The sequence below is a fragment of the Lactuca serriola genome, chromosome 9 (assembly GCF_051521515.1).
Source record: "Lactuca serriola cultivar US96UC23 chromosome 9, Lser_US96UC23_V15, whole genome shotgun sequence".
NCBI lineage: Eukaryota > Viridiplantae > Streptophyta > Magnoliopsida > Asterales > Asteraceae > Lactuca > Lactuca serriola.
The window spans coordinates 203,785,324-203,800,723 of NC_136416.1; the positions used below are offsets into that span (position 1 = coordinate 203,785,324).

A 15,400-nucleotide genomic window follows, 5' to 3' on the forward strand; every position below is an offset into this window, starting at 1 on the left:
ATTTTGAAAAACTAAATTAAAGAACGTTTGTTAGCTAATAGTTATTTACGCTGCTACATATACTAAGATAATTAACCATATGAATAATATAACATTAAGTACGCTTAATTCATTTTATTTAATGCTTAATTATCTTAGCATTTGTAGCAACGTAGTTGCTTATTAGTTAACAAATGTGTTTTTTAATTTTGCTTCGAAAACTTTATGTCTTTATTAAGAAATATATTCAAATTTTGCTAAAACTAAATAATTTTTTAAAATTAAATATCAAAAGTTATATCGAATCAATATAGATTTACCGTAATTATATTATGAAACTAAAACCGAAATATATTGTTATCTTTAACTTAAAACCGCATAATTATATTTTTAAAATAAAATAGCACCATACTATTATTTCTATAATAACGTGTGTTTTTTATAATGACACATTATATTTTTATAAAATAAATATATTTGTATAAGATAAATCATAAAAGTTACATTATGTAAAAATTAAAAAGTAATAAAATGATGTTTTTATATTTCAATTTTTTTTAGATTAAAAATAGAAAACGAAAATATTTAATTATGTATTGTAGTTTGAATATTTTAGATATGGTATAAATAAAAAAATCATTTATATATTAAATAAAATATATTTACATGATGATTAAAATTTAAAAGTTATAATTTTTTATTTATATAAATATTTCATGTAAAAATAAATATATTTCATAAAAAGATTTCATGTAAAACAATGTTGTAAAAGTCTAATTTCTATAATCCTAAATTTTAGAAAAATATAAAATAACAAACTTGTAAAAAAAATTACTGAAATTTTTTAAAAGAAATGTAATTTTAAAAAAATAAAAAAAAAGAGGGCTAAAAATATCAAAAGAAAAAAGTGAGTGACTAACATCCCAATAATTAACAAATGGTTTTTATACTTTAATTTTTTTTAGATAAGTTTCACAAAATGATAGAAATGATCTTTATTTAATTTTTTTTTTCAATTTAGCAGATCTATGTAACATACATCCAAGTAATGATCATTTGTGTATCATGTTTGTTCCCGAGATCACACATACAAAAAAAAGATTTCATAAAAACTATTTAAAGACATACGGAAAAACTTAAAGGATCATTGTGATTTTTTTTATTTATTTATTAAATAAACAATATTTAGGAAATAGTCCAATGAACACCCTTGTGTAGTAAAAGAATTAGGCCAAGGACTAGTTGTGCAATTCCCTCAAAGATTAGAGAAGCTAGGGTTTCCTACCAACCATAAAAACGACTGCGCCTTTTAGTACAACTCCTGCTAGTCCAGTCCAATCATTTCCCGATCACAATGTCTGTTCTTCAGCATAATCACATAGCAGCTTCACTCTCATCGTCGACATCCTCCTTCTTCGCTCAAAATGGCTTCGATGTTCTAAGGTATCCATCTATCTCCCTGTTTTGGTAACAGAATTGAGAACTACTCGATTAACAGCTGGCTGGTTTCGTTTTCCCACAAATTATTCGAAAGAACAGACACTACTCAATTTTTGTTCTAATTATCTATTTTTTTTCACTGCAGAACTCAGATTGTTAGTGTACCTCCCAAAAAGGCAGGGGTTTGTAAATGTGTAGCTACTTCCCCTGCAGAACAGACTGGTAATTACACATTTTGTTAGTATTTTGTCGTTTTCAATTGTCAACACAATTTAAAGATACTTTTATCTATTCGGTGCTTCTGCATAATTGGAAAAATTCCTTACTGATTAAGTGATTTGAGGCGTATCAATTTTATATTGAACTTTTACCCATGTTTTGGAGGGAACTTATACATTTATTCTTCTGATAACATTTCCATACTACCATCTGAAATCCAAACTTTTAATTCTCATTGTTGCTCTTCTGCAGCTTACAAAACGAAAGTCTCCCGAAATGGGAACATTGCTAAACTTCAAGCAGGTTACCTCTTTCCAGAGGTCTGTAGTCACATGCTACTTAAGAGTTTCAAATGTGGATGTTAAACTTTGTTTTCTTAATTGGTTGTTACATTGCATTTGGAGATGAGATTCAAAGATTTTTCATGTTCTCAATTACAGATTGGTAGAAGGAAAGCTGCTCACATGTTGAAATACCCTGATGCACAAGTGATAAGCCTTGGTATTGGTGATACTACTGAGCCCATTCCAGATGTTATTACTTCAGCCATGGCTAAGGTATGATCATGTGGGTTCTAATTTCTATTCTTGGTGTTTTGAGAATAAGTTCATTTGAAACTTAATACCTTTTCTTAAAATCAAACTCCCCTCCTTTCTCAATGATATATCTTTTGTCCCATGTATAGTCCCTCTTCTATAAGACATGACTAGAAAAGGGTAGTTTTGTAATTAAGTATATACGCCCATAAACACAAATATATTCATTTTCTGGTTGGCAGAGAGCTCTTGGTTTATCAACTGTTGAGGGTTACAGTGGATATGGAGCAGAACAAGGTGAAAAGGTATGCATAATTAATAGTAGTTTTTACTATAGTTATGATTCTAAAGCAATAAAGTATATGTAGCAAGAATTGGTGTAAAAATTCCAGTCATACACCAGTGAAAATTGATTGTATAACAATACTTAAATTAACATTAATGCCATTTATATGATCAGGAACTAAGAGCTCGACTTGCTTCAGCTTTTTATGCTAACCTTGGCATAGAGGAAGATGACATATTTGTATCTGATGGGGCTAAATCCGACATTTCTCGCCTTCAGGTTTGTGCTTGGTTTACAACATAGCTTCTATTTTTTTAAACATTTTGTCCTTTTCTTCTTTATTAGTTTATTAACACAAAAGATAATATCATATCATTATTTACAGTTGACCCTCTACTTTTATTTTCATGTCAGGTCTTATTTGGGTCAAATGTGACAATGGCAGTTCAAGATCCATCATACCCGGTAACCAATTCAATCTTATGCAATCATCAAGAACCAAACTAACAAAATGGTCCCTGTGCTTTCTAATTTCTATCATGTTTAGTCCAAAGTTCCAATCTTTTTTCAGTTTTGGCCCTTAATTCAAGGTTTCTTATTGATTTTGGTCCTTATTTCAAGTCTTCATATCAAGGTTCCAGAGACCAATATCAATATAAAACCTTGAAATAAAGACCAAAACGGAAAAAAGATTGGAACTTTGGACTAAACACGGTAAAAACAAAAAATAAAAGACAATCTCTTGTAATTTACTCTCAAGATGAAGAGTTAATTTGTGATATTCATTTCCCTTTTGCAGGCTTATGTAGATTCAAGTGTGATTATGGGTCAAACAGGAGAATTCCAGAAAGATGTTGAGAAATTTGCAAATATTGAGTACATGAAATGCACGCCAGAAAACGATTTCTTTCCTGATTTATCCAAAGTTTCACGAACAGACATTATATTTTTCTGTTCACCCAACAACCCAACTGGCTCAGCTGCATCAAGGGAACAACTTATTCAATTAGTAAAGTTTGCTAAAGACAATGGATCCATCATTGTTTATGACTCAGCATATGCCATGTACGTATCAGGCGACACCCCTAAATCCATCTTTGAAATCCCTGGAGCCAAAGAGGTAATCAAAATCAAAACTTTTAGATTAATTTACATTTTTCGTCCCTAAGTATAACTGATTCTTTCAATTTTGCTCCCCAAAATGTAATCTTGATCATTGTTTGAGATTTTGACTATATTTTTGGAATCAAATTCGCAAAATTCAGCCATACCCAGAGATGAAAACGGTAATTTTACTTGGAACATGGACCAAAAACGTTACAAGAACCTGAAATAAGGACCAAAGTTGAAAAAGTGAGCTATCCTTAGGGACCAAAAGTGTAATTTACTCAAACTTTTAAGTTTTAACATGTTGTTCATATTGCAGGTTGCAATTGAAACAGCTTCTTTTTCAAAATATGCTGGATTTACAGGAGTTCGTTTAGGGTGGACTGTAGTCCCAAAAGAGCTGAAATATTCAGATGGATTTCCTGTTGCAAAAGACTTCAACCGAATTGTTTGCACTGGCTTCAATGGAGCTTCAAACATTGCTCAATCTGGTGGACTTGCATGTCTTTCTCCTCAAGGTCTTGAGGTTAGTTTATAAACTTTATTTCATAAAAATATTAATTAGCATAATAAAAGACATAAATCAATATATGGAAAATGGAAAATGAATTGAGTTTTATAATTTCTTGTAGGCTATGCGTGAAGTGGTGGGATTCTACAAAGAAAACACACAAATTATAGTGGATACATTTACTTCACTAGGGTTTAAGGTATATGGAGGAAAAGATGCCCCGTATGTGTGGGTCCACTTCCCGGGTCAAAGCTCATGGGATGTTTTCAGTGAGATTCTTGAGAAGACTCATGTGGTGACGACACCTGGCAGTGGGTTTGGGCCCGCTGGTGAAGGGTTTGTTAGGGTTAGTGCTTTTGGACACAGGAACAACGTGTTGGAAGCTTGTAGGAGGTTCAAAGAGCTTTACAAGTAAAACAAAAATAAAACCAGGTTTTGTACTTCTTAACCTTTCAATCAAATAATTTGCTTTCATGAATCATGATTTCTCATTTTCTATTGTATTAGTCTAACTTTCGAATTTTGATATGGAAAGATTGTTGTGGTTTTATGGATATTTAGATTGTACGATTTCATAACAGAAACTAAACCTTAATAAGAAAAGAAAAATGAAAGTACAATGTTGTTATCGGAAGAAACCAAAGTAGGATTCTATAATAAACAAATAAATATAAGTACATTGCTATTTCTTACATTTTTAGCCCTTTTCTAAAGAAAACAACACTCGAACAATAAAAAATAAACCTCCTGTTATGCACAATAAAAATCCATAAATAAATAGCGGTTACTTTGAGGAGTCTGTGTTATAGCCGTAGCTATAGTTTGAGACTGAGCTTTGTGTGTGGCTACTTTGTGTAAGATTCGGTTTTGAAAATGGGGTAAAGTAAGTTGGCACGGGCATCTTGGAGGGCAGTTCGGGCAGCGGGGACTGAAAGTTAAGAACTTGAACCACTTGCCTCATTGAAGGTCGAAAACTACTATCGGGATGTGCACACCAAAGCCCAACAATCATCAAACATTCCATTTCCTGCTCATTGTAATCTCTATTAAGTCGTCGGTCAGCCGCTTCTAGAACCTTCCCCTGCCCGAAAAGTTCCCAAACCCATTCCACCATTCTCGTCTCACCTTTAGCAACCTTCATCTCCATTGGTTTCCTTCCACATGCTATTTCTAGTGCCACAACTCCAAAACTGTAAACATCGGTCTCCCGGCTAGCTTGACCGGTCATTACACACTCCGGAGCCATGTAACCCATGGTCCCGGCTATAACCGTTGTCTGCGATCCTTTCTCATGATCGACAAACCGGGCTAGCCCGAAGTCACCGAGCTTTGCATTGAAACTCGAATCCAACATCACGTTACTTGATTTGATGTCTCGATGCACCACACACTGCTCCCATCCTGCGTGCAGATAAAGTACTGCAGAGGCTAACCCTTGTGCAATTGTGTACCTCACGGGCCATGATAATAAGCTTTTCCCATGAAATAGATGAGAGTCTAGGCTACCATTTAGCATGAACTCATATACAAGTACTAGATCTTTGTGTTCGTGACACCATCCGATGAGTTGGACTAGGTTACGATGGCGCAGACGACTAATGGTCCGGACCTCTGATGCGTACTCCTTTACCCCTTGGCTCGAACCGCTTGATACTTTCTTGACTGCGATGTATAAATCCATTTCTTTGATAAACCCTCGATAAACCCCGCCGAAACCACCCTCCCCGAGCTTTTCTTGCTCCGAGAAATTGTTAGTGGCTCGGGCCAGCTCTTTGTACGAAAACTTTTTCGCTCCGATACCCTTTTCAAATTCGGTATCTAACACAAAAACGTCGTCTTCAGCTTCGTATCTTTTCTTCCTTCTCCATATAAAGAACCCGAGAACCAATCCTATTAGGATAACGCTCCCAATCACCAAACTAGCAAGTACACCAGCCGGTTTGGAGCCAACCTTGGTCTCGGGCTTGGGAAAAGGATTCCCAAGACCCGGACTAACTAGGTTTGGATTGGGATCCATTGTATCCTCTCCGATACCAAGACTTGAACTAAAGTCCCATGTGAATATACTATGTATAGCAGAAGCATTCTCGGTCGCACCGGAGAATCCGAATTCGACCCACTCGGGCAAGTGGTCTCTTAGATCGACAGTGTAATAAATCCGTTGAGTCAGACGGGAACCACTTCGACCGAAACCGGTGAACGCAACACTAAGGTTATGCAAACTAGAATCATACCTAATCAATGCATCATATGTTTTCCCTTCCCTAACCCTACTCCGCCACGTCACATTCGTTACCGAATCCATCGACCCGATATCGATCCCGACATGTTCGTTCTTCGGGTCCCATGCGTTCTGAAAAACATCGAACTCAACCGCAACAAACTGTACGCCGGTTGAATTCAACTCTTTGTCGGGCCCCGTGAGCCCGAGGCTTCCACTAGTGACATTTTCAGGAACAATGGAACCGTTTGGTGCGAGGAAAAACGTGAGTCCGTCACCATACTTGGAGCTATTGAGAGAGTTGATGGTGAAAGTGAACCGTGTCGAGAAGTCGGTTAGGTTTTGCGAGCCGTGGTCTCAGAGGTGTAATGGCTCGGAGTACACGGCTCGACCGATGCTAGCCAACGCATGAATATCGCGTTGGTTTGTGGTGAGTTGGATCGCGTTGTTTGAAGGATACGCGTCTTTCTCGTACGTGATGTCGTCGTCGTTTGGACTGAAACCGGTTTTTTGGAAGGATAAAGCGGCGGCATAAGGTGGTGGAAGGAGGAGGAGGATGGTGGTGGTGGTGGTAATGAGGAAAATAACTATAGGGCTGCTGAAAACAGCCATGGGTGGGTGAAGGTTGCGAGGTGGTGGTGGTTTAGACTTTAAAGTATAAATCATTGGATTTGTAAGGTTTGGCAATTAACACTTGGCTAAGTCAACTCATGAGTCATGAACAGGACAGTGCTGTTTAAGCCGGCTGAAGCACAACTACAAAAGAATTGTAAGACTTATTATTATTATTATCATTATTGTTGTTATTATGATTATAATAATAATTATTATTATTATTGTGAAGCTATTTTTTTACTTATCTTGTATGGCGTCTATTAAAAAAAAAAAGATTTCGGAAAAATGGTATGCCAGATGATTTTTTCTCTTTTTGTTGAAATATTGAAAAATTGGTCAATTCAATTTATACATTATGTATTTATGTAGGTAGAAAATAAGTAAAACCCAGTATTTAAAAAATCAAGTAGGTTTCGTTTTTTATTTTTAAACTGTTTTTTCATCAAAATATCATATAGGATGACAATTGGAAGGCCCATACATGAAATAACAACGAACCAGATTCCAAAAGTGGATTGCTGTGAATGTTGTACTACATGCATTACCACTGGTACATCAAACTGATGACAAATAAGAGGGTCACACTCACATCAGAAATTATAAATGCATTAAAATTTTAATTATGTTTTTTATTTTCTTTTTCCAAACACTAAATATATTATTTCAGAATCAACTAAGTTACATAGTAAAAGTTATTTGTTCGTTTGTAAAAGTGAAATCTAAAGGTTCATTTCATATCGATTTCATTATTTTCATGGTATGCACCACTATTATGGACGCAAAAAAGTTAAAACTTCATTTTGAATATTTTATTAGCATAACGAATATTTACATAAGCTCTCTTGAATGGTGCTTGTTTGCTGAAATTTATTTAGAAAAATAGTAAGTTGTGTCATCTATAAGATACACATTAAATCTGATCCATTGCATCATATGGAGGTAAATCGTGGATCAATAGTAGTATTTTTGGCGTGTGAATCTTTAAACTCTGAATCGTTTGAATGCCATCATAGATTCGTAGGGAACTTATTTAAGCATTTAACAACTTACAACATCCACAATTAGGATGATTTTTCACTAAACTTGATATCACACCACCAAATGAAAAGGTTTAAGTTCTCTACACAATATATCAGTTTTTTAGAGCTTATTTTTGGGTTAGCACAAAAATAAAAACATATGGAAATAAGTTTAATGTGAGGCCACTGGCATACCGTCATTTCATGGGCTTGTGAGCTAACATGGCTTCGAGCCTCGCAAGGCTACATCGCGTGCCTTCCCACAGGGTGCCTGAAGGGCGTTAGCCTTTACCATATCCGTGAGATATCCCTCATCTTGAAAAAAAAAAACTAATTATTTTTTGGGCCAAGGACAAAAAACACGGGCAATTTCGTCATTTAATAGGCAGTTAATGGAACATATTAGATGGTTACAGCCTCACAGATCGCAATTATAAGTTTTGGAAACCATGGAAGGAGTCATGTCAAAAGTTTGAAAGTTAGACTAAAAGTATAGATTAAGGACCAAAACTATAATTTACTCTTTTTCTATTAGTCTATTCATGTAATTAGCACGACATTATAATATTATCTTTACATGTCGTTACTTACAACAAACAATCCTTTTATGACAATCTAATAACGTGGATAACTACCTAAAGAATAGATGTGCAATTTTCAGATGAATTTGATTTAATATACTTTTTAGTAAAACCTAAATCAAACCGAGACAAGAAAAAGAAAACTTGTAACTTGGGTTTTTAGGTTTTGGGTTATTATTTTTTAAGTTCCATGGTTCAGTTTTGGATCTTTTTTTTTTTTTTTTTTTTTTTTTTTTTTTTTTTTTGGTTTTAAGGTTAAAAGCTTAGTATGTTAAATGCCATTTTTCATATAAAAAATTTCTTTAACATCTTCAATCATTTTCCATTTTATGATGTTTTTTTTGGAACATTAAGAATTTTTTTAGAAAACAAACTAGTGAGACACTATACAAGTCATAAATTACAAGTCAAATGTAACACCCATATTCGCAGGTATGATTATCCAAGGTTAAATTTGTCATTTTTGCATTCTTATGTCCTATGTTGAGTGTAGGATAGTCCCCTATGTTGAGCGTAAGAGGAAGATGTCAGGTGGGGTATTAGTGACTTATGTTGAGTGTAGGTTGAGTAACGACGAGCGTAGGTGCGTTGCACCAAAACCCTAATTCTTGGGGTTGGGAACCCTATTTAAAGACTCTTAACTCATTGAGGGACTCTCCATGCTCAGCCTTCACCTTCTTATTCAATCATCTCGAAACCCTAGCTACCTTGTGTGAGTTTTGAAGCCTTAGAGTGTTTTGTGTGCTCTTTGAAGGAAGAATGTGTTTGTAGAACCAAGTGTGAAGTTTCAAGGTGTGTAGATCTGGGATTTGCAAGCCAACATCTATCTCTAGAAGGTATAAAGTTCCCATCTTGGTGTTCTTTCATGCTAGATATAGTTTAGTCATGGATTTATATGCTTTTTGTCCCATAATCATATGGTCTTTGAGAGTATGAGTTACTCCAGATCGTTTAAAGGCAATTTCCAGATGTTTTTTTTGGGGTTATTGAGTCATAAAATTGAGAACTTGGTCACTCTTATCCATCCATGCATGAGTTCTTGAGCAAAAAGTGGTATTAAGGACTTAAGGTTTTGATCTTGTTCTCTTTTTAGCCATGCAAATGAGTAAAGTCAGAGACTTTACCATTAAGACATTATTTGGGTTTAGATCTGAGAATTGGATGGTTGGTCCTTGTGTATTAAGAGCTTAATAGAAAGTTGGTGTATCAGCGGAGCTACGTTGAGCGTAGCTTTCTCTACGCTTAACGCAACCTGGTTTTTTCCTATTTTCCATCTGAAGCTCTACGCTGAGCATAGGTGTTGTGTTGATCGTAGCATCAGGAGGTTGACTTTTGACCAATTTGACTTTTGGTCAACGTTGTTGGGTTTAGTCTTGAAGCTATGAATCAAGACTCTTTGAGTGGTGGTTATTATCTTAATTGTTTGTTAATTAGGGTTTTATTTTAGATATGTTTAGTGTGAGGAGTTCTAGTATCATCAGCTTGAGTGTAAGATTGTTTTGTCAGCAGATTGAGGTGGGTCTTTTCACTAAACTATGTAGGTTGCTAGATTGTCTCTGTGACTCTTGCATGAAAGACTATGGTTGGATCACAACACATGTATGAATATTGTGGTTGGATCACAACACTTGTTTGTCTTTGTGACTTGCATGGAAGACTATGGTTGGATCATGACAGAAAGGTTACAGTTGGGTTGTAATCTAAGAGTGATTGTAAGACTATGGTTGGATCATAGCATTCACGCAGGGATGGGCCCACCGATATGTATGATATGTGGTATTTTAGGAAACTCGTTAAGCTTTGTGCTTACGATTTTGTGGTTTAACATTTTCAGGTACATCTAGTTCCAAAGAGAATGGCTCGGCTTGACTGCACCGCATCCCTTGACGATTTTTCGTACTGATTATTATGATTCACACTGATGTTTGTGACATAATTTTTATCATGACTGATTTTGGAACATTTGATGTATGGTTTTGATGGCTTGAAAATGAAAATTTTTATTACTATTTTTGAAGATGTTACCCCAAACAAGGAGAACAACACCAAACTAACCAATCTAAACTAGGCTAGTTTGATTTACTTAACTCATTTAAATACCAAAACTTTGATGTCATCATTAACTTTTTGTTGCAAACACTTAGAATTTTTTAAAGTACTCATATTTCTCCCCTTCCAAACGTTTCATAAGGTAGAGTAAGTGAAAGCTAATCTCAACTTAGAGAAATGCTTGGTGACATTACCTTTTCTGATCAGATTCTCGAGTTGCGGTGGTGGTGACCATAAGCACGAACAACCTCGAACACCTTATTAATGATTAATTTTTAAGTCATTGTGATGTTTACAATTATTAGATAATTTTATAAACCGTTTACAATTGTGTAAATTATATATCAAACATATGATAATCTATATATAACATGTAACAAAATGTATGGAAAAAAAATACGAACTACAACTTTTAGCAACATGAAAATACAAAAACATCTATTATAACATTTGTATTAATATATATATATATATATATATATATATATATATATATATACACACACACACACACACAAATAATAAAAAGTTATGAAAAATGAACACTACAACTTCTAGTAACAAAAAAAACACTAAAATATCTATTATAACATTTATATTAACTCTTCATATTTAAATTACAAATCTCTTCAAATACATGAATGTTTTTTAAGAGCAAAACCTTACAACCTTATAAATGAAAGGAAAATAAAAAGTTATTAGTGATTGCTAATTAATAACCATATGTTAAAACCTCTTGAGTTGTAACTAATAAATATATATAAACTAGGCGAATGTCCGCGCGTTGTGCAGAAGCATCTATATAGCTGAAATCTTTACAAATATATGTTTTTTTTAAATATAACAATAATGTTGTTAAATTTGATATAATAATTCGTATACTAAGTTGATATAGTATATTGACAATTTTGAATTATATGTTTATATATATATATATATATATATATATATATATATATATATATATATATATATATATATATACATCTATTAAAACTGCATAATCTCAATCTTTTAAATGACCTCTACCCGCGGGTGACTCATGAATAAAATTAAATATAATAAATAGTTTAATGCTATTTATAGTTGTTGTTATTATTAATTATTTTTTTAAAATTTATTTGCATAACGTTTTAATTTCTATCATTGTAATTATTTAGAAACATAAAACATTTTTTTTTTTATTTTAAAGGTAACAATATAATCATTTATATAGAGTTATTTTCAACTATTTTTATTGTAAGTTATTTTAATATACTTATTTGAAAGCTTTTAACGATTATAAAAATATCTTTAGAAAATATTTTAGTTAAATTGATATTACAATTTAGTTTTTGCATTTAGCACTACAATTTATCACTTTTAACTATTCACAAAATATTCTTTGGATTTTTTAAGTGAGACTAGAATTTATATTAAAGTTGACACTGTTATGTTATATTTAAATTAACAATTTAAGTATATTGTCCAAATTGTTCAAAAATTATAGTTTTAAATTGATAATGGTTTACATACAACAACATATTAAATATAATAAATTATGTATAATATGTTAAAAGTTAAAGACATAATTTAATAAGTAGAAGTAAAAATAGTATTTAATATTGGAATTTAGTTTATTTATGATTATACTTTAGGTTTGATGCTCATTTAACCTTATTAACCAACTTATAATCATTATTAGAAAGACACTACAATTTATCACTTTTAACTATTTACAAAATATTCTTTAGGCTGTTTAAGTTAAACTAAAATTTATATTTAAGTTGATCCTGTAAGGTTATAGTTAAATGAGTAATTTAAGTATTTTATACAAAATGTTCAAAAGTTGTAGCTTCAAAATGGTAATGGTTTAAATAAAGCAACATATTAGACCTAATAAATTAAGTGTAATATGTTAAAAGTTAAAAACATAACTTTATAGGTATAAGAAAATATATTCTTTTAGTATTGAAATTTAGTTTATATATGATTACACTTTAGTTTTTATATTTATTTTAACCATATTAACCAACTTATAATCATTCTTAGAAAGAAATTGAAAAGTCATGGGAGTTTCAAATGAATGTGGTGAAAGGAAAAAAAGAATATGAGTTTCAAATGAATGTGGTGCAAGGAAAAATGCTAGTTTTATAAGAAAGAAATTAAGTGTAATATGTTAAAAGTTAAAAACATTTATTATAACATTTGTATTAATATATATATATATATATATATATATATATATATATATATATATATATAGAGAGAGAGAGAGAGAGAGAGAGAGAGACACACACACACGACAAATAATAAAAAGTTATGAAAAATAAACACTACAACTTCTAGTAACAAAAAAACACTAAAATATCTATTATAACATTTATATTAATTCTTCATATTTGAATCACAAATCTCTCCGAATACATGAATGTTTTTTAAGAGCAAAACCTTACAACTTTATAAATGAAAGGAAAATAAAAAGTTATTAGTGATTACTAATTAATAACCATATGTCAATAACTCTTGAGTTGTAACTATTAAAATATATATAAATTAGAAAGCTTTTGAGTTGTAGTGTAGGTTTCAAATGAATGTGGTGTTTAGAAATATGTATTTATTATTATTGTTACTAGGTGAATGTCCGCGCGTTGCGCAGAAGCATCTATATAGCTGAAATCTTTACAAATATATGTTTTTTTAAATATAATAAAAATGTTGTTGTTAAATTTGATATAATATTTTATATACTAAGTTGATATAATATATTGACTATTTTGAATTATATGCTAATATCTGCATCTATTAAAACTGCATAATCTCAATCTTTTGAATGATCTCTACCCGCGGGTGAGTCATGAATAAAATTAAATATAAGATATTTTTAGTGATATCTATAGTTGATGTTGTTAATTAATTTTTTAAAATTTATTTGCTTAACGTTTTAATTTCTATCATTGTAATTATTTAAAACATCATTTTTTGTATTTTAAAGGTAACAATATAATCATTTATATAGAATTATTTTCAACTATTTTTATTGTAAGTTATTTTAATATACTTATTTGAAAGCTTTTAACGATTATAAAAATATCTTTAGAAAATATTTTAGTTAAATTAGCGGCCCAAGCCCTAGTTTTCGGGATTTGGTCTCCATTTAAGAGCTCTAACTTCTACGATTTACCTATTTGGCATCCCCCATCCTCCAGAAACCTTAATCTAAAACCTTAGCCTCCTAGCCTCATTTTTGGGTGTTTTTGTGCATTGTTGTGCAGCTTGAAGAAGAAGTAAGCCATTTTGGTGCCAAGGGAAGCAATATCCACACAAATTTCTACCTTCTAATCACCTTCTAGACTTTGGTGAGAATTAAAATTCCTATCTTATTATGTTTCATCCATGGATCTTTTATGTAGTGGGGTTTTATAGCATTTTGGTTAAGCTTGGTCCCTTTTGCTTGGAGTTTGGAAAACTCCAGGCTTTTGAATTGTTGTTTGAATGTTTCCGGACTTACTAGGATGAACAGAGAGTAAGCTTGAACTCTCTTTGAATAATGCTAATGGATCTAGCCATTTTTGGTCATGTTTTAGATCTAGGGTTAGGGTTGAGCTTGTTAGAGGCCTTTACATGGATAAAGTTGGAAATTTTATCCATTAAGGTCATTGAATGATTTATGGAAAGTTTGAGCCTCTGGCTAGATGGGTAAAGTGCTTATCAAGAAGGTTATTAAGCCAGTAGGATGTGACATGCCTCTAATTGATTACGACACGTCTCATGAACCAAATCTTGACTAACCGTCACGATGATTCTACCTATTGACTGTTGACTTTTTGACCAGGTCAGACTTTGGTCGGTTAGAGGATTTGAATAAGGTTTGGCCTCGGTTGGATGATTAGGTGGTTTGTGTTAGTTGTTCGTTGCGGAGGCTATGGTTGTGATTCTTTTGTTAGACTCGAGTGAACTTTCTCACTATATTTCGTATGAAAATAGATATTACTTGTAATATGGGATGTAGATACTGCTATGTATGCTTATACAAGTAGACTAGATTAATCTTTTGTATGTTTGTTGTTTGCTTGATTGTATGTTGCTTTTTTGTATCATGTTTGAGAGGTTGATGATGGAACGACGTTAGGCTATGAGTCTAAATACTCATAGTCGTTGACGGAACGAGGCTATGAGTCAGCTATTGAGTAATGTTTGAGGGTTGATGACAGAAAGACACTAGGCTGCGGGTCAACTATTAATGGCGAAATGGCGATAGGTTACAAACCATTTGTTTGTATGCATTGTATATGTATTGTTGTATGTGGTATCTTAGGGAACTCACTAAGTTTTATGTTTATCCGTAATTTACAAATATTTTTTCATGTTGTTCTAGCGATCAAGGTAAGGCGCGGCATGATGTACACTCAGATCGTTGGGTTTTTATGATGTAGACGTCCATTGATTCTATATTAATACTCTGTTTTTGAAACTATGTTTTATAATGTTGAACAAATCTATTTTTATATTATTTGTGGGAACTGAGTTTGACATTATATTATATTCTAATAATGAAAATTTTAGTTTGAAATTTGAAACATTACATATAATTTTTTTTAACGGCACAACTTTTGTTAAATAGGGCACACCTTATGTAAATGCCCACATGATACTCTTTGGATTAACTTATGATATATATGCCATGGAAGTTTATCTTGTAGTATTCAATACAAACTGTTAATATGCAAAAATATTTAAAAAACTGTGGATAACCTAAGTTTCACTTATGTCGCTAAACAAAATGAATTACAGAACTAGTACACATTCCAACTTGTGATTACGCAAAATCCATTAAACCAGTTTAACTAGAAACGTT

At 32.3% G+C, this 15,400-nt stretch overlaps 1 protein-coding gene and 1 pseudogene across 4 annotated transcripts; one reads left to right on the plus strand and one right to left on the minus strand.

Moving 5' to 3' along the window:
* The first annotated feature begins 1,264 nt into the window (after window positions 1–1,264).
* LOC145073776 (LL-diaminopimelate aminotransferase, chloroplastic-like) lies at window positions 1,265–15,016 on the plus strand. 4 transcript variants are annotated; one of them, XM_079020270.1, is made up of 11 exons: window positions 1,265–1,422; window positions 1,565–1,641; window positions 1,891–1,958; window positions 2,079–2,195; window positions 2,417–2,479; window positions 2,635–2,739; window positions 2,875–2,925; window positions 3,260–3,580; window positions 3,887–4,093; window positions 4,200–4,510; window positions 13,818–15,016. In XM_079020270.1, exons 1-10 carry the CDS (start codon window positions 1,334–1,336, stop codon window positions 4,491–4,493), a joined length of 1,392 nt encoding a protein of 463 aa, XP_078876396.1. In that variant the 5' UTR covers window positions 1,265–1,333; the 3' UTR covers window positions 4,494–4,510; window positions 13,818–15,016. The 4 variants fall into 4 exon arrangements, with proteins under 4 accessions (XP_078876396.1, XP_078876394.1, XP_078876395.1 ...); XM_079020268.1 differs by lacking the exon at window positions 13,818–15,016 and adding an exon at window positions 10,349–10,531; XM_079020269.1 differs by lacking the exon at window positions 13,818–15,016 and adding an exon at window positions 7,373–7,674.
* Window positions 4,863–6,911, minus strand: LOC145076479 (L-type lectin-domain containing receptor kinase IX.1 pseudogene; annotated as a pseudogene).
* Window positions 15,017–15,400: the final 384 nt, after the last annotated feature.

Bases quoted from the DNA above. Each gene is read 5' to 3' on its own strand.
- LOC145073776 (XM_079020270.1), top strand. From the start codon at position 1,334: ATGTCTGTTCTTCAGCATAATCACATAGCAGCTTCACTCTCATCGTCG. The intron at 3,581-3,886 runs GTAATCAAAATC...TTCATATTGCAG, and splicing joins AAATCCCTGGAGCCAAAGAG to GTTGCAATTGAAACAGCTTC. The intron at 4,094-4,199 runs GTTAGTTTATAA...AATTTCTTGTAG, and splicing joins TTTCTCCTCAAGGTCTTGAG to GCTATGCGTGAAGTGGTGGG.